Consider the following 19744-nt stretch of genomic DNA (forward strand, 5'->3'; position numbering starts at 1 on the left):
CAGGATATCCCAGCTTCAGCAAATGTTGCTCAATTAGAGGTTCAGTGGAAGACTGAAGACTAGGGCTTAGACCCCGCTGCCTCAGACAGCGCGCTCGCACTGCATACAGGCGGCGTGTGGAGAGGCACTTCATGCGTTCTGCGGTCCATAGGGAGCATTTTTGCGTGCGGGGGGGGGGGGTGTGGCCATGACAGGGGGGGTGCGAGGCCAAAACAAGCACAACAAAGCAGAGCTCACAGCACTGCAGCAGCTATAACTATAATAATCGATATAATAAATAATAAATAAACTATAATAAATAAAATAAATAAAGCTAGCAGCAAACTGCAAGCAACCTACAAGCTGAAGGGTTTAAAGGCAATATAACTGCTGTTTGCATACACAAGTTTTTCCCTCTTCCTGGTTTGAAAATTCTGTGCTCCCATTGGCTAGCACTAGCTGGCTTGCCATTGGTTGATGGGAGCCTGTCTGTGATTGGCTCCCTCGCGCACCATGTGACGCGTCGCCGCACGGGAACACTATCCTCGTGTATCCCCTGCTGGCTGATGCGTCACAGCAAGTAGTCAGCTGTGCAGTGAGGAGGGACTGGGACCGGCTCGGGAGGCTACAAGGAGATGGTGAGTAGCGCTCACGCGGCCGCGCGCCGTCGGACTCAGCGGGACCCAGCCCTCAGTCTTCGACTGACCCTCTGATTGAGCCAGCTGTGCTGAAGTAGGGACTGATTGAGCCACCGGTTCCGAAACAGGGATATCCTGAAAACCTGACCTGTTGGTGGGGCTTGAGGGCTGGAGTTGAGACCCCCTGTTCTAAGTGATTGATGTATGCCGACTTTTACAGTTCTATACTAAGCATGTAGCCTTCTAGTTATGTCGTAGTATTAGTTATATCTTCTTCTTCTGCCAAAATAGACAACAATATGGTAATACCAGGCAAGATAAGAATTACACATTTTCTTTAGGGGTGGATTACTGCTCTGAGTACATGAAGAGCTAATGGGACAAGCCAACAGAAGGATATATAAAAAACAGGATAGTGGCAAAAAGAGTCAAATAAAGAAAGAAGCAAATTAGCTATTTTTCAGGGTTAAATTAAAAACCACCCCCAAAAACTCATCAAGTACACAAGTAAAAAAAAAAAAAAAATTAATACAGTACTGTACTTGTAACTAATTGTTTCCGTAAATGTAAATAAGGCTTTATTGGTTTAATCAGGTATTTTATCATGAATTTTGATAACTGGGACATTTTTACAATACAACAATAATTTTACTACAATATTCTTCCTGCATTCAAGTACAAATATTGAGGAGAAGGTAACCTGTATATGTTATACTATTATCCAATATATTAATAGGTGTTTCTAAACAAAGTAATGAAAAATATTCACCAAAAACAAGATCACAATTATAGCCATAAACATTGCTATTGGAGGAATAATTAATCTTACCAAGGATATTGTAATATGTTTGCAATTATAGTGTACAACAATAATGTTTAAATGCCAACCGTTTTTAGTTTTCTTTTTAGCCTTTTTCCCTTTAGTTTTTGGGAAATCGTCATCTTTATTAACAATATCTCGAGACTCCTTAGTAGTGCCTAATGCAGACACTTGTGATTGTGCCTGTATATTGCTCTCTTCCACTGGTTTGTCCTGAAGTTCAGAAAGAGACATGGCACTAAAATAAAGCACAGGTTACATTGCTGTAATTAGAAATTAGGTAACACTGTAGTCATGACATGTTAATCAATACCTTTTATCACGATGAAAGAAGCTTTGAATTGTAGATCCCTACAAGCCCTGAAAGAGACACACTGATGCATGTCAAAAACAGAAATTTCTCCTGCCCCCTAATCACAGACTTCTGGTATAAAGTAAAGAACTCGTCACAGCAGATCCTGAGCGTTGACCTTCCCATGGACCCTTGGCTTTTCCTAATAGACCCCACCAAGACGCATCTCGTTCTGAGAATAAATTGATCCCTCATCTAGCCACTGCAACCAGATATGAACCGGTTGCCCTCTGGAAGCAGGGACAAATACCATCCCTCTCAAATATTAGACATAGATTATGGTTTATATGCCAAATGGAAAAAATGATGAGCTACCTGAATGACTCATGCGGAAAGTTCCAGTGGCTCTGACTCCCACCACAATTCTCCACTAGGCCCACAGCGGTCCTCTACGGGACGTAGCCCTGAGCCGACTCATGGCAGACTACCTAGGGAGACAGGCCCAGAGTTTTTCCTAAATGGGCCCAATTGTTTGAGAGAGATATAGATATATATATATATAGATATATATATATAATATAGATATAGATATATATATATATATAAAAAGCAGAAAATAGCCGTGTTAGTCCAGTTGCGATAGTGCAGAATAAATTAGTTCTTCAGTATTAGGTGATACCATTTTTATTGGACTAACAATTTATGTCATAGGACAAGCTTTCGAGAGTAATCCTCTCTTCTTCAGGTCTAGCAATACTGATATACAAAGGATTCAATGGCTAAAACAGGGTAGAGAGAGGAAAAAAAAAAAAAACAACAGATATTTACTGTAGATAAGGTAGGGTGTTAAGTGTTTGAAGCCAGGGGACAGTGACAAAGAAAGGTGGGGAGGGGAAGGGATGCTGGGGGGGAGAGAAAGTGTGGATAAGAATAGAGGCAAGCAGGATAATTACAAACAATTTTGATAGGGTGTGAGAAAACCCATGTCCGCATTAAGTCCTTTGGTTTTGGTGTCAAAGAGTCTTATTATTCTGAGCTCAAATGTTTTCCGTTCTTGGGTGCTTTTAAACATTCCATTGAGGATTTTGATTTTTAAATCATTTATGGAATGATCTGGTTGTGAGAAGTGATGTCCCACAGGTGAGCAGTATCATCCTTCTTCGTGATGGAGTATAGACACTTTTAACACTTTTAACACCCTACCTTATCTACAGTAGATATCTGTTTTTTTTCTTTCCTCTCTCTATACTGTTTTAGCCATTGAATCCTTTGTATATCAGTATTGCTTGACCTGAAGGATAGGAGAACTCTCGAAAGCTTGTCCTATGACAAATTGTTAGTCCAATAAAAAAGGTATCACCTAATACTGAAGAACTCATTTATTCTGCACTCATTTATAAGAAATATAAATAAACAATCATACAATGTACTGAACATTTAAATTACTGCTACACATAAGCCATAGAAGGCACATACGCAACAGTGGTGCAAACATAACTGTAATTTCAAAAAGTTAGTAGTTATTCAGTATTATTTCATTTCAATTTATAAACCGCCTTGTATTAAGACTAATGAACGATTGATTTTCTAACGGGTTGGTGCAGCAATCGGACCCTGTAAAAACAGGGTTTTTGTTGAAATGGTTGAGAAACACACACTCAATTTCCATTTTACAACCCTAGCGATGGTTATAATCAATTTAGTCTGCATCCTTCATATTAACAAAATGATGGTGCATCACGTGTACCTTGTTTCTGGTTCGAATCCAGACAATACTTTTTTCTTCTTTTTCTTTCTTATCCCAAGTTGATTGTTCAGCGGGATAGCCTGATTTTCATTATTGGCAGAAACTTCAGAAAGCCGAGCCCTTAGTTTATTTTTGATCTTCTCTTTGATTTCATGTGTCTCTTCTTGTGACACTTGGAGGCGATATGCTTCAATTAGCTGATCTTCATCGTCAAAATCAGTTGGGTCGTGATCTTCTCTTGAGGCATTTTTTCCCTTTTTTTTGCCATTTTTTTGATGCTGTTCATCTGGGTTTAGAACACTCTTGGTTTCCAATTGTTGGATATGGCCTGAGCTGTCAAACTGAGTTTCATCAGCAGTGATCAGCTCTGCCAAAGCTGCTTTCTTTTTCTTCTTGTTAGATATAGCTTGCTTGTGCTCCTTAGTGCTGATGTTGCTCGGTTTTTCAGCTGCTGGGACCCTTTCCCTCAACTTGTTTTTCTTGAAACGTGGACTTTCCTCTTCTGCGTTATAGGTGTTATTAATTATTGTTTCATTTGCACTTTCCTTGGTAAGATCAAGTTGATTCTTAAATGTTTCAAGCTATTGGGAAGGGAACAGAACAGATGCATAAATGTAAATGTTCAATGTCATTACTGAAATTGTCATTATTGCACATATCGCTGGCACACACCATCTCATCTACAATGGGACTTATTCTATTGTACTTCTAAACCTGAACATGGATAAGCTAAACAGTCACAGCAAACTATTAAAACAGAAGTTAACCCCAAACCCTGAACCTTTGAGAGTTCAGGGTGACGGGCATCAACCAATGCGAATGCACACACAATACACTTATCTCGGCTGGAGGCCTCCAGTGCCGCACTAATCCCGCTCGCGGATGCGGAAGTTGGGCCGGACTTCTGGTCGGGCCCAACTTCCATCGTAGGCCAGCACACAGCAGCTGTCGGTGACTCTGTGGTCGCAGGCACCCATAAAAAGCTTCGCGTTCACCATGATGCCTGGGCACTTCGTTGGGGACTATATACTACTTACCACTATGAGTTCTTCTTGGGGGTTTCTTTTCTTTTTCGATTTGTTTTTGACATCTGAAAGAGCAGTGTAGCTCTGGAAGACCTCATCAAAACGTGCCTTTGTTCGTGCTTTTGCCTCACTCTCCACTGCAAAAGAGAATAGGACACTTTGCTTAATATTTATATTAAACCATCATTTTAATAATTAGACAGATTGAATTGAGATAGATATAGATATAGATATATAAAAAAACATTTTTGCAACTACTTATGTTTTATTACCATGGCTCAGATTCACATATAGTAAAATGCTGGATACAAAGCAGCAATGTGTTTGTTCAATGTGAATAATGGCAGGATAGGAATTGTTATGCACTTATTCTAAATTTGAAACAAGAAATGTAAATTGTTAAACAGTTATCAGATTAAACCTTCTAATGGTGACTGATACCTGGTATTGACTTAATGACTTTACATCACAATTCTAAATTGTCATGCCATACCATGGACCGGACCAGACCAAACATGGATTCGAATATTTAGGATTTTAGAAAGGTTCGAGAAAGCTTAGGTTACGGGAGGACAAGAGGAGAGGAGCCTCCAGGAGAAGGTAGAGGGATGTATTCTTAAAGTAATAGAACAGCCCAGCCCCCCCCCCCCCTTATTTGTTATGTTATAGATAGGGACTGTACCCTTTATGCTAGGATCCCAGAAAACGGCTAATAGAGTGTAGCATGTCTCAAAAAGTGGGAAAGCGGCACGCTACTGAGGGCCGCAAGAAAGAGCGCTCCCGAGTGTCAGTGGATAGTTTCTACTCGCAGAGCCGCACTAGTATTTGTCTCAGTCTGTATGGAAGTGGCAGTTCCTATACAGGCCAAAGGCATTGTTGTCCATTACCGAGGACCAGCCAGGATTCCATTAATGAGCCTAGCCTAAAAAGAGTATTACAGATGGTTATTCCGAATGGAAAAAATAAAGGGGGGGGGGGGTGGGGGGGAGCAGGTCCCATAACAGTAGTGCAACAAAAGTAAACAAACCTATCTCTGAGTGTTAAGAGTGGGCGCAGTAATGCAGTACAATGTTGTGGGGTCTATATATGTCCCCGCTGTATGTAATACTAAAAAAAGTTCCTGGCGCCCATTATTTTCCATCCATGCCATCTCCCGGGACATACTTGTATTACTTCCTGGTAAAACATTTGATAAATAAATAAATCTCATCGCCAGCTACCAGAATTCAGCACCCTGTGTCAAGGTAACCCATGCGGAGTAGCCAAGCACTATACACCAATGTAATCTCCCGAGAAGCCAGGCAGGGAGAGTTACACCCAGCAACCATATTGTTGTATTCTTGTTCGGGAATGTAAAAGTTGTGCTGCATATTTCTGATCAGTGGTCTAGGGAATGTAGTTAATATTATAATGAGTGTAACCCCCCTTTGGGATTACAAGGGTCTTAGAGGGTTAACTTGGTGGGTTCACACAAAGTAACGCCCCCTCCCCTCACATGGCACTGGATAACAGTAGCAGAAACTAAGCCACGCTTGTCTGGTGATTGTGATGTCAGCAGTACAGTAAATAGAGTGGAGAGAAAGTTCTGGAACTCAAGTTTTAGGAGGAGTAACAATGGGGAGCCTCACTGTATATAGTGTAGATAGGTTACTGTATATGTGTATAAGTAATAAGGATGTGGGCCCATTTATTATGTTGTAGTTAGGGTAAGCGTCCCTCGGCGGAGTACCCACAGATATGGCTACAGGTGTTCACAGCAGAAGAGGGAAATACCCTACAGAGGTCCCTATAACAGGGAGCCCAGAGTGTGACAGGACCAGCTATACAGACAGGTCCATAGCTGCCTCTGTACCCATCTGCCTAGAAGTTGCAGTTATACTGTAGAAGTGGGGCATGGATTCCTTGAAAGCATTAAGTCGTCCAGGATCCGAAAGGACTCGAAATGACAGTGCATAGCGGACATTATGCAGAACAGGGTGTTAAGGAAGAGCACCTAGGGAAGATCTCTAAAATAATACAAGCAATGTGATGGAAAGAAAACAGACTGTATGTAAATACATGTGACTACAGAGCTGTGTCAATAGACTAGTAAAGACTTGTTTATACAAAGAAAGTTCCTGGCGCCCATCATTATTATACCCGAAAACATGCCCAGCCTGAACAAATCTTGATAAGGTAACAGAGACTGAGCACTTCCATGTAAATACTAGCGCATGCAAACTACTTTAGTGCCCGGACAAGGAGAGTTACACAAGGAAAGAAAAAAGTTGCAGGTGCTGTTGGGGATTTGCAGGTTAGAAAGCAGGTTACAACAGAAAAAAAACTGTTATATGAATTTCATGCAAGGTAACTACTTAAATAGGTAAACAAGGTAAATTACTAAATAGCAATAATATAATCAAGATGCATTACACAAAGTAATGAACGTCCTGGTTTTCCCGTCACATCTCCTGATGTTATTTATGGCTCGGCCTGTGACAGGGACCATTTGATAAAGGCAGGAGTGGGTTTTTAAAAGTTATTTTGATATCAAATTTCCATTAGCCAATACGTTGTGATGTATCATTGCATCATCCTGCAGGAGGTGAACGATAAGTGAAATGCCATTTATTTTATTTATAAAATGTTTTACCAGGAAGTAATACATTGAGAGTTACCTCTCGTTTTCAAGTATGTCTTGAGCATAGAGTTAAGATGACAAATAATACATGGTTACAAATACAGTTACATAAGTGAACATGGTATATATTATATACAAGACATTGCATGCACAGTTAAAGATAATATATATTATTATTTATTTATAAAATATTTTACCAGGAAGTAATACATTGAGAGTTACCTCTCGTTTTCAAGTATGTCCTGGGCACAGAGTTAAGACAAATAATACATGGTTACAAGTACAGTTACATAAATGAACAGGGCATACATTATATACAAGACATTGCATGCACATAGATGTATCTAACAGTTACAGACCAGATTAAAATGCGAGACATGTGCAGAGAATGTTCAGTGATGCAAGCGCTCTAGTGTCGGATCTATAATATAAGTATCTTCTATATACATTAAGTCCACAGCACTGGTACGGGGGCTTAAGGAATAAACTAGACACAGTTCTTCAGTGGTCTGCCATCTTCATGGGGACCAATAATCCCTGAAGGGGCAAGGTAATGGGAATGAACCCACCACAAAGCCTCTCATTAGGATGATCCCTGGATCTAGCTGAACCACATGTATAATAATTGTATATAGACTGTTACTCACATATCAGAAGTGCCCCCGTCCTATATCCGTGCTCAGGCGTGCTGTCACTGTTGAGACGTCCACAAGCAAATCCAGAGAGAATGTGACGCACAGCCAAGAGAGTGGGTCCACAATATCATAAAAAATAACTCTTTTATTCGTCCATATGCAGAAACAGAAGTGAAAACCTCCTACATGTTTCGTGCCCCAGCATTTTTTCAAGGAGTATATCAAACACATATGCTCCCCTCCCTTAAATAGCATACTTACTCCAATTCCGTTTCGTGCCAATGGGGGAGTGACGTCACTCGGCCGGCCCCCCTGCCTGCGTAAAGACGCACGCACGTAGCACAGCCCGTGTCAGCATGTCCCTCACAACTCAGAGGCAAACTGGCATGGCGCAAAAGGAAGAAGAACTCTTAAATAATTTGGACAATGTTATCACTCTCTCAGGAATTGAGTTATCTACATCAGAAATATCTTTACTTAATAAGGGGCTGAAATATGCACCAACAATGGAGTTCGACCTATTTAATACTGTGGTCGATATCCATAAGTTTATTCGCAAATGAACTTTGAAAAAATTCTTTCATTGTAGGAAAACACCAATTGTGAGGATGGACACACAAGATAGCCATCTGTCTATACCTCAAGATGACTCGATTCGGTCTGTAAATGATCCTCAATATCTCACTCAATTTCCCAATGTTGACCCAAATTTGATCTCTAATTCATTGTATTCTCCATGTATTTCTCAAGATTTTTCTCTATCTCAGGTTTCTGTATATCCTTTGAATTCTGCGAGTCAGGTTGTTTCACAATATTTTTCCTCATTCCAGGTTCCCATAGACCCCTTGAGTATTGTGCCTCAGGTGGCTCCCAATACATGTCAGGGTTCCGCTCATTTTGAAGAACCTACAGAGTCTCTAGGTCCTGCCCTGCCTCCCGCGGATCGTCTGTCTATCTTCAGGGAAATTTGTGCCCTGAGGGACATGGACGATCTGTGGGAGGAACAGGGCGAGACCAGAGAAGATTACACAATTCCAGGTTTTGGAGAATGGAAGTCGCAACTTAAGGCCAATTCAGTTTTCTTTCCCACATATGTGAAAGGACCATACATTACAATGTTTGAGAATTTAGTGATACGAGACCTACGCACATTAGCTCAGGGTTTTTCATTTTCTCCCTCTTATTTAGACAGAGATAATCTTAGTGGAGAGGAGAGACTGGCCCTTAAAAAAAACTACAAGATAACCACAACCTTTTTATCAAAAGTGCGGATAAGGGAGGGGCTGTGGTGGTCCAGAGTAGGACAGACTATCTCAGAGAGACCGAGCGCCAACTCGGGATGGTCTCTCCTACGCTGGTCTACCTCAGGAATTTATCTTAAATCACTTTTGGATCTTGTGGATCTAGGTCTACTTACTAATGTTCTCAGTAAAGAAGAGGCAGGATTTATTGTTAATCTGAACCCAGTCATCCCCATCTTTTACCATCTCCCAAAGGTCCATAAGACATTGGTCGACCCGCCTGGCCGGCCAATGGTCTCCAGTATTGGATCTTTGGGAGATGGACTTTCACGCTATGTGGACAAATATCTACATCCGTTTGTCAGATGTCTACTCTCTTTTATTTTAGACTCAGGGGATCTCCTGAGACAAATTCGAGAGATCACATGGCAGCAGGACTACATTTGGGTAAGTCTCGCCGTTATGTCTTTGTATTCAATTATTAGGCATGACCTGGGGTTGGCAGCTGTACGTCACTTTATTTGGGGCCAAAATATTCACTCTTTAATACCACTTTTATTATAGATGCTATTGATTTTCTATTAACGCACAATTATTTTTTGTTTGAGCACAAATTTTATTTACAACTAAAAGGCACGGCGATGGGGACAAGTTTTGCCCCCTCTTATGCAAATTTATTTATGGGGTGGTGGGAGTCACAATTTCTTTATAGTAGTAATAATCACTTTAGGAGTAATATAATATTTTATAGGCGTTTTATTGACAACCTTATTATTATTTGGAAGGGGGATATTACAACACTGAACACCTTTTTTGATTACGTCAATAATAACACTTATGATTTGAAATTCACTTATACTTATAATATCCAACACATGCACTTTCTGGACCTCCATTTATTTGTAGATTTAGACATGCAGATTCAAACAGAGACCTTCAGGAAGGAACATTCTAGGAACTCCTTCCTGAGGGCAGACAGATGCCACCCCAGGTCTTTGATATCAGGGATCCCCAAGGGCCAGTTCCTCAGATTGAGGAGAAATTGCTCTACACAACAGGGCTTTCTCACAGTCTGAGGAACTTAAGGGCCGATTCATCGATAGGGGATACAAAAAGGAGGTAATTAACAAAGCCTTTGAAGAGGTATTGAATCTTGACAGGGAGTCCCTTCTGGAAGACTCTGACATACGGAGGGAGGGGTCCGCCCGGCGTGGAAAGATGGTGAAATATTCGCAAAAAAGTGATGACTTTATTTATATCACAATATAATAGGAAAAGCAAATCAGGTGAGAACAATCCTACATAAACATTGGGATTTGCTATATATGGATATTGATCTACGAGACCATATTGGGCTGGGCCCAAAATGTATATTTCGCAAGGCGAAAACAATAGCCTCCTTTGAATCTCCTAGTGAAATTAAATCGGGAAGTAAGAAAAAGAGATACTTTCATCACTAGGGCATCTTTCCAATGTGGGAAGTGTAACATCTGCAGATATGAGACAATCCAACGTATTTTTTTTTCAAGCAATCCACACGTAAAATATAAAGTTAATAACTCTATTAACTGTATGTTCTACACATATCATTTATCTGATTACTTGTGCATGTGAGAAAAGATACGTTGGGAGAACAAAAAGGAGTCTAAAGTTAAGCATTCAGGAGCATATAAGACAGATTAAAAAGGGAGATCTGTTACACCCCATCTCCAAGCAATTTTGCGAATGTGAAAAGGGAGGGATGGGGAACTTCTCATTTATGGGAATTGATAAGATCATACGTAGAGAACGAGGAGGGGATATGGAAAAATTCCTGGATCGTAAGGAAGCCCAATGGATATTCTTATTGAAGATGAGAATACCAGAGGGCTTAAATACTGAATGTAGCTTGGGCCATTTTCTGAGATAATCACCAGTATCTGATGCTCTAGATATCTAACATTATCGGGTTGTCTTACAGTTCGACCTAGTCCCTCTGTGGAATTCACCCTCAGTATATACAATAGGGATAGGATAAAATATTGGATCTATATGTTATGAAATAATGATCTAAATTCGGAATAAGATTGTGCGATTTAGACTAGTTATATGGGTATTCTGATATTACATTAACTTGTAGTAGGCTCTCCCTGTGGATTCCCCCACTATTAGGATCGATTGGATAGATTACGGGAATCAGGCATATTGCGATACAAAATGTTACCTTCAGTATTGGAAATGGATTACAAAATTATATATACTGCACCGACACACTTTATTCGAGCAAATACCCGGTATGTACCTGGCAGATACCTGGAATGCGCCACTCCTGACCTCTGACAAGCCCCGTTGCATTTGCCTTCCCAGCCTGGGTTCATGCCTGGCTGATGGGCGGCTGATCTGTTAAATGATAATGATTAGGATTTAATAGGCTGCAATGCTTCGCGTGTCTACCAGATGGCATAAATTCATGAATTGTAATGCAGTTTATATATATATACTGTGCAGTATTGCAGCCAGAGGGAATAAAATGCTTCAATCCCTGCTTGGAAAATAACTCAATGCACTCGGGCAGAAAACAGTCACAAACCTCAATACACCCGGGTATACCCGAATTCGTGGGACTAGCCAAGCTCGAATAAAGTGTGTCGCCAGTGTACATACATATTTAATAGGGAGAAGCACTCTTGTAGTAATTCTACCTGTGTCTGAGGAGGTGTAGTGTCAGAGACAGTTTTTTATTGAAGGTTTTTTTGATTTATGTGGAATAAAATGCTTTTTGGTTAGGGCATACTTTTAATCAGTGTTAACTATTAGGGAATATGATGAGGGTCTCCGATTGGTGGGCAGTGGACGAATGGGAACCCTGAGATGGCCTCACCATGGACATGCGCAGTATTCGTTTGAGGGCACCAGGAGCTTACATAATGTGCTGTCTCGCCCTGAGATGCCTCTGCGCATGTACAGGGAGCCGGCCGGGTGACGTCATGACACCCGCGACGCCTATCGGAGACCAGGATAGTCCGTGGGGAGCGCCCTTGGAGTAGTGACGTGGCAGGGGGCGGGCTTACCGCGCGCATGCGCCATGCCAGTTTGCCCCTTCTATGAGTTGTGAGGGACATGCTGACACGGGCTGCGCTACGTGCATGCGTCTTTACGCAGGCGGGGGGGCTGGCCAAGTGACGTCACTCCCCCAATGGCGCGAAACGGAATTGGAGTAAGTATGCTATTTAAGGGAGGGGAGCATATGTGTTTGATATACTCCTAGGTTATCACTTCTGTTTCTGCATATGGACGAATAAAAGACTTATTTTTTATGATATTGTGGTCCCACTCTTTGGCTGTGCATCACATTCTCTCTGGATTTGCTTGTAAAATGTGAGACAGCTTTAGTTTTGAAAGAACTTAAACTGGTGGTGGATGTGAGAGTCTCCGGTAGCTTGTTCCAGTTTTGGGGTGCACAGTAAGAGAAGGAGGAGCGGCCGGATACTTTGTTGATCCTTGGGACCATAAACAGTCTTTTGGAGTCTGATCTCCGATGATAAGTGCTGCATGTGGTAGGGTGAGGAGCTTGTTCAGGTAGCTGGGTAGCTTGCCCAGAAAGTATTTGAAGGCAAGACAGGAAAGGTGAACTTTGCGCCTAGACTCTAGTAATGACCAATCTAGTTCTTTGGGCATTTCGCAGTGATATGTGTTGTAGTTGAATTGGAGAACAAAACAGCATATTGAATTGTAGTGGGTGTCAAGTTTGCCAAGGTGGGTTTGGGGTGCTGAGCCGTATACTATGTCTCCATAGTTGATAATTGGCATTAGCATCTGCTGTGCAATACACTTTCTGACCAGCAGACTTAAGGAGCATTTGTTCCTGTAAAGTACACCTAGTTTGGCACAGGTTTTGGATGTCAGGGAATCAATGTGCATCCCGAATGTTAAGTGGGAGTCAAACCATATGCCCAGGTATTTAAAACTAGTAACAGGAGTTAGGGTGGTGTTAGTGTTGGTTCTGATCTGGAGCTCAGTCACTGGAAGCTTTAAAAATGTAGTCTTGGTCCCAAATACCATTGTTACAATCTTGTCAGTGTTTAAAAACAGTTTGTTTTGGGAAATCCAGTTTTCGAGTCTCAAAAAGTTAGACTGAAGTATGTGTTCAAGGTCGGAGAGACTATGGCTGTGTGCATATAGGATTGTGTCATCTGCATACATGTGTATTGAAGCTTCCTTACAAGCTGTGGGAGGATCATTGATGAACACTGAGAAGAGTAGGGGCCCCAGAACAGAGCCTTGCGGGACACCAAAGGTGATATCCAAGGGGTTGGAGTTAGAGCCCAAGATGGACACATGTTGGGATCTACCTGATAGGTAGGACTGAAACCAGTTTAAAGCATGCTTCCCTATTCCAGAGCCCCCTGTACTCTTATTCTGCATAGTGGAGCATGGGTATCACAGTGTTTTAAGAACTCGGATTGGATATAGTCGAGCGCAGAATCAGGGTCAGGCCATTTTATTTATTAGTTATTTAGGCACTGTACCGTATATAAGTTTTTCTGGATGTGCACTGAGCTCTGTCTGTGTTTTATGTTATGTCTCTGATTTTAAATATATATATTGCCATGCTCAGTAGCACTCCTTTGTGAAACTTATATGCTTTAATATATGTTGTGGGTATTTTGGGGGTTCAATATGAGCTTGTAAGGGTTCTGTATGTTTTATAATTCTTGTTCAGCTAGTCTTAGCTGATTGGAGGGTGGCAACCTCCTACCCAATTGAAGCTCCCTCCCTCCCACATTTAAATGGTTAAAAGCTCACTCCATGGCATCTCCCACTCTCAGGGGAACTTGCCTGCTTACAGTGTGATTGTGACAAATCTATTACAGAGTGCTTTTCCTGGTAATGTACAGGTTAATAAAAGCTTCAATCAGACTTAGAACTTTTGCAACTAATATTGACAGATTTATTATAAATCATTCTTCCTGGCAATGCACAGGTTATTAAGAATCTACATTAGTGTTAGGGACCCTTGTAACGTGGTCTGTCGTGCAGTTGGCTCAAGGGCTTACAACAATTTGGCCAAAATGTTAAACTAAAAGACCATTTTATTTTTATTTATACATGTATATTTAGACACTGTACCGTATATAAGTTTTTCTGGATGTGCACTGAGCTCTGTCTGTGTTTTATGTTATGTCTCTGATTTTAAATATATATATTGCCATGCTCAGTAGCTCTCCTTTGTGAAACTTATATGCTTATATATATGTTGTGGGTATTTTGGGGGTTCAATATGAGCTTGTAAGGGTTCTGTATGTTTCAGGAATTAAATAGATTCTGTGCCAAGGGCAGTTGGTAAGGTCATCCAGAAACTGTTGTGGGTTACAGTTTCTAAATGTTCTAGTGAGGAGAACTTTAGGGCTTGATTGGGGCAGTTTAATTTTCCTTACAGAGTACACTATTACATGGTCACTGAAAATGTCAGGAAGGATGCCAGAGGATTGGAATCTGCTGGGATTTGAGAGAATCCAGTCTAGCAAGGAATGGTTGTGCGATTTCAGGTTTGTCCATGTGGGTTGGGAAATGAGTTGCGATAGGTTAAACAACTTGATTTGTATCTGGATTTTGAGTTTTTTAAGGTCGAACCAACTGAAGTTGAAATCCCCAAGAACTAGCAGCTCACTCTTCTGATTCATAGAGGAAATGGAGCCAAGAAACTGGGTGATATCAGTCAGGGACTGTAGAGGGGCGGTAGATGCCAGCAACCAAGATGGGCTTAGAAAAGGGGTGGCAGATTCTGCCAACTAGGATTTCAAAAGAGGGTGGGCTTGGGGGGCAATTTAACAGTGTAAATTGTAAGGTGTCAGCAATATAAAATAACACCCCTCCTCCTCTCTTTGACCTATCTTTCCTAGAAATGGAGTATCTCGGCACGTGAGAATTAACAAGTATGGTCCTCTGCAGTGTGATCGCAACAGACACTGTCCCCTGGATAACCGTTTATCTGGGTGTAGTTGATTTCCCTCTACATTGACAGAATGTACAGCATGTTCAGAATAGAAGCCGATGAGAAAGGGAAAAAAAAAAATGTACACAGTCTTACTGGTAGGCATTTTCAATCCAAGATCCAACGGTGATTTCAGCAAGGCATTTTTCTTTAAGATTTACAAGTCCACCACTAAAAGTAAAAAGAAAGAAAAAACGTGTAATTAGTGTGACAGCATGAACATTTACCAGACGTTTAATAGAAGTGAAAGCTGAACTATGCATGTTCTCATAATTATGTAAATAATGTATATCCCGACAAACCACAACCCACGTCAAAAAAAAAAATATTTTCTTATTTAAATGTTCCAAATATAAAGGATACAGATTATACAAAAGGGGGTAACTGCATTTCCCCTGGCAGTAGCTGGAAAAAGTTCAATTGGAACGGCATAAAGTATGGGGTACAATGGGCACCCCTGCTAGGCACAACTGTGGAGTTGGAGGGAAACCTAGGACAGGCATAGACTTTGTGGGGAAGGCATATAGGGATCCCAGACAGAATTTTCTGACAATCAAAATTGTTCAATTCCATAAACGCATACGACCAGCCTTTTCACTCTTTGATAAGATTGAATTGGAGAGATGACCCCCGATTATACATCTGTAGATCATATAAATTGCTCCACAGATATTGGTCCACATTTATTAAGTGGTAGTATTCAATGAGACACCTTCTATTGCTGAAAAACAACTTAATGCCCATTCACTTAAATAGGTCAAAAGGGGTCTTTAGGATTGGGAAAATATCTTATGAAATACTGTAGCAACAGCTAATAAATGAGTCATTACCCACTGCCTGTCTGTTTGAAATAAATCCAACCTTTTCCAGATGGACCAAAGAGGGCACAAGTTGTTTTTGGTACGTGGCTATAAAATTTATCAAACTAATTTAGCTCTAAAAGCAGCAATCCAGGTTTTATTTTTTTATTTTATTTTTATTACAGGATTGAAGCATGGCATTTTCGGAACTGAAGTGTGAGAATTTCAGCTACAGGGATCCCCTGCTTCCAGAAATACTTATCTCCGTAGTGAGTGCCAGTATCTATGCTGGCAGGGAAATAGTGTACTTAGAATAATAGTGGTTTTTAAATGTTCCGTGGTCCAATTGGCTCAGGGGACCAGGACATTTAAACTTGCCAGAGATCCCAGCATCTCCTAAGGAGGTAAGTATCTTTGGAAGCACAGAGCTAAAATCAACAGTGGTTTAGCTTCGGAAACCCCATATCCTTTAAAAAAAATTGAAAAAAATGAAACCTCGATTGCTGCTTTAAGTTAATTTAAAAGTCATTTTAGTTGGCTGTGTGCAGTAGCTGTTACTTAAGTTAGGGCTTTCTCCCCTATTATGAATAACCACAGCATGGCCCTCTTTGCAAGTTCAAAAACAGCATACAGGCATACCCCCCGCATTAACGTCGGAGCATGTATGTAAAGCGAAAATGTACTTAAAGTGAAGCACTACCTTTTCCCCACTTATCGATGCATGTACTGTACTGCAATCATCATATACGTGCATAACTGATGTAAATAACACATTTGTAACAGGCTCTATAGTCTCCCCGCTTGTGCACAGCTTCGATACAGGTAGGGAGCCGGTATTGCTGTTCAGGATGTGCTGACAGGCGCATGCGTGAGCTGCCGTTTGCCTATTGGGTGATATGTACTTACTCGCGAGTGTACTTAAAGTGAGTGTCCTTAAACCGGGGTATGCCTGTACATGTTTTTTAAGTCTCACAACAAACTTCAACTCCATTCATCATGTAATACTTACAGAACAAAAAAAAAAAACACTAGATAAGCACACTTAAAAAGAAAAATGTTTATTATCTTACACAGCACCTTAGTCATAACAAATGTCACGTTTTTAGTGCAAATTCATTAAATTAATCTTAGCCAGTGAAAGAAATGGTAATACTATACAAAAACAATCTTTTGACAGAAAGTCAGGAACATTTTAAATTTAATTTTAGCTGAGATATATGATTGCATTCATAGTCATTTCTTATATGCACACCTAGATTAAATATCAAGTTTGGATATTAACTAGGACATGAATCCTCTGTATTAATCTCTCTCTAAAATAGACCAGGCTTAACCAGAAGTAACCTATATATATATATATATACACACACATACACACACAGTGTTCGACAAACCTATACATTTGCTCGCCCCGGGCGAGTGGATTTAACCCCCGGGCGAGTAAATATTGGCCCAAGCAGCACACGTTTGGTATTAGGTGGCGAGTAGATTTTTTTGTGTGGCGAGTAGATTTTTTGGTGATTTGTCAACCACTGTGTGTGTGTGTGTATATATATATATATATATATATATATATATATATATATATATATATATATATATATATATATATATATATATATATATATATATATATATATATATATATATATATATACACACACACATATATATATATACATATATATATACATACACAAATACATACACACGTGTGAAAAAGAAAGTACACCCTCTTTGAATTCCATGGTTTTACATATCAGGACATAATAACAATCATCTGTTCCTTAGCAGGTCTTAAAATGAGGTAAATACAACCTCAGATGAACAACAACACATGACATATTACACAGTGTCATGATTTAACAAAAATAAAGCCAAAATGGAGAAGCCATGTGTATAATAATAATAATAATAATAATAATAATAATAATAAAAAAAGGTGACCGGTTCAAATCCCTTTCCCGTAGGGAGACCTTTTCGATATTTCAGCTTCACAGCTTAATTCCAAGAGGTCTCAATGAAAACCTGGACACAAGCACCATAGTGGTTTTTTCTGGATTTATTCCTTTGTTTGGCTTGGAGTGGGTTTGTTGCGCCTGCTAATTCATTGCACTTCATCCTGGTTTCTCGTTTTTTATTATATATTTCATTTTTATATATTCTTACTTTCGTATATAGGCATTAAAATCTAATTCCCTCTTTTCCTATATATGTATATTTTGGCATTTAATTCACTGTATATATATGTATTGTATCTGATATTCACTTAGTTATCACTTTGATTCACATTATTTCTTAATAATGATATTATATGTATATTCGATTAGATTTTATATTTTATTATGTTTTATTATGAATACACATTATATAAATCATCAAATTCAAAATTACACATGTTCACATGCACATATACACTAATAGTTTTTATAATGTAAAAGTTGGTTTTCATTATATAATTATAAGCACTTGCACCAATGAACTGTTAAATTATTGCCGTTTTTTCCCACCAATTGGATTCCATAGAAGGGCTATAAATATCCATCCAGACCCCCCGGGATATCCCCTGATGAAATCGATCAATCACTGACGAAACGCGTAGGGTGCGTCATCACGTTGGGGGTTGAGTTATAGAGGATTCCCTGAGATGAAATCAGCTGGCTTCCAGAGAGGCCATTCCTGTCTCTGACTGAAGTGACTATTGGGTTGACTATTGGGTTGTAGCTGCAGTCTTTTGTGCTGAATCCACCTCTACCGCTGCATGTATCCTGGCTGAGTGATCTTGGTCGAGCTGGGAAAATCTACCTGTTGAACACTGCGGACGTGTTCTTGTGAGACAAGCGGGTCCCGACGCCGGCCGGTCAGGTACTGCTTCCAAATGCTTTCACACATCGGTTCTAATTACTCCTAGACACGAGGCTTCCAGCTGAGAAGTGCGCTGGTAGCGTGGATTCCTGATCAGCATACATCTTAGCACATTGTCAGGAGAGTGTGTTATTTACCACCTACACTGGAACTGTTTGTTCATTGCATCTGATATTGGAGTTGCTTACCCATTTCTTCTAAGGAGGACTATTTAAAGCACTTCTCATTTACAGGACTCATAATAGATTATTCTGATACCTAGGGTTCATCCTCTACCTCTGCAGCAATCTCAACCTCATTTTATAGCAATTTTGATTTGTGTATTTTCTGCTATATTCATGGTCACGTTTTAGTTTGTATTTTATTCATTAAATTGTTATATATTTGTTTATAGGATTGTGTGCTCACATTTTTTGTTTTTCGATATAGATATAGGATAGATAGATATTATAGATACAAAGGTATAATCTGACACTGATCGAGAGGAGAGCCATAGAATCGCTAAAGGCCAACCACAACATAACAATCAAACCTGCGGACAAGGGAAGAGCAGTGGTCATAATGAACACCACAGACTACCTGCGGGAAGCACACAGACAACTCTCTGATGCAAAGTATTACACCCAACTGCAGGAGGATCCAACAAAAACAAAACAAAAAAAAAATACATGAGAGAACTCAACAGGATCATTAAAAAAAACTCCCTATCCACACAAGAGAACAAATTCTGGACCCGATACCAGCTAACCCAAAACCTGGCACATTCTACATGCTCCCTAAAATTCACAAAGAGGGTAACCCTGGGCATTCTATTATCTCTGGATCTGGCACACTGACTGAGAATATTTCTGGCTGGGTGGAGGGCATTCTAAAACCACTTTTCAGGAACACATCCAGCTATATCCAGGACACCACCGACCTGCTTAACAAACTTAATGCCATTGGCCCCCTCCCAACAGGAATACTACTAACAACCATGGATGTACAGCAGGCCTGCACAACACGCCTACACTCACTGTGCGGCCCGCGACGGCTTTCCGCTCTCCCCCTCCCTCCCGAGTCCGCTCTCCCGCTCTCCCCCTCCCCCGCGAGCCTACTCTCAGCACTG

The 19744-nt window shown here is 40.4% G+C and overlaps 1 protein-coding gene across 15 annotated transcripts in view; it reads right to left on the reverse strand.

Annotated features, from left to right (window-relative positions):
- AHI1 (Abelson helper integration site 1) overlaps window positions 1-19744 on the reverse strand; it is a 282040-nt gene that overhangs the window by 255647 nt on the left and 6649 nt on the right. For 13 of the 15 annotated variants that reach the window (XM_075597387.1, XM_075597390.1, XM_075597392.1 and 10 more), the window contains exons 2-5: window positions 15068-15140; window positions 4514-4638; window positions 3477-4057; window positions 1506-1675 (exon numbers count right to left, since the gene is read on the reverse strand). In XM_075597387.1, the coding sequence (XP_075453502.1) occupies window positions 1506-1675; window positions 3477-4057; window positions 4514-4638; window positions 15068-15077 (886 nt within the window). In that variant the 5' untranslated portion in view covers window positions 15078-15140. Of the gene's footprint in view, window positions 1-1505; window positions 1676-3476; window positions 4058-4513; window positions 4639-15067; window positions 15143-19744 lie in introns of all 15 variants that reach the window. The other 2 variants (XM_075597389.1, XM_075597388.1) reach the window with 1 other exon arrangement.

This window comes from Ascaphus truei, chromosome 4 (genome assembly GCF_040206685.1).
Source record: "Ascaphus truei isolate aAscTru1 chromosome 4, aAscTru1.hap1, whole genome shotgun sequence".
Taxonomy (NCBI): domain Eukaryota; kingdom Metazoa; phylum Chordata; class Amphibia; order Anura; family Ascaphidae; genus Ascaphus; species Ascaphus truei.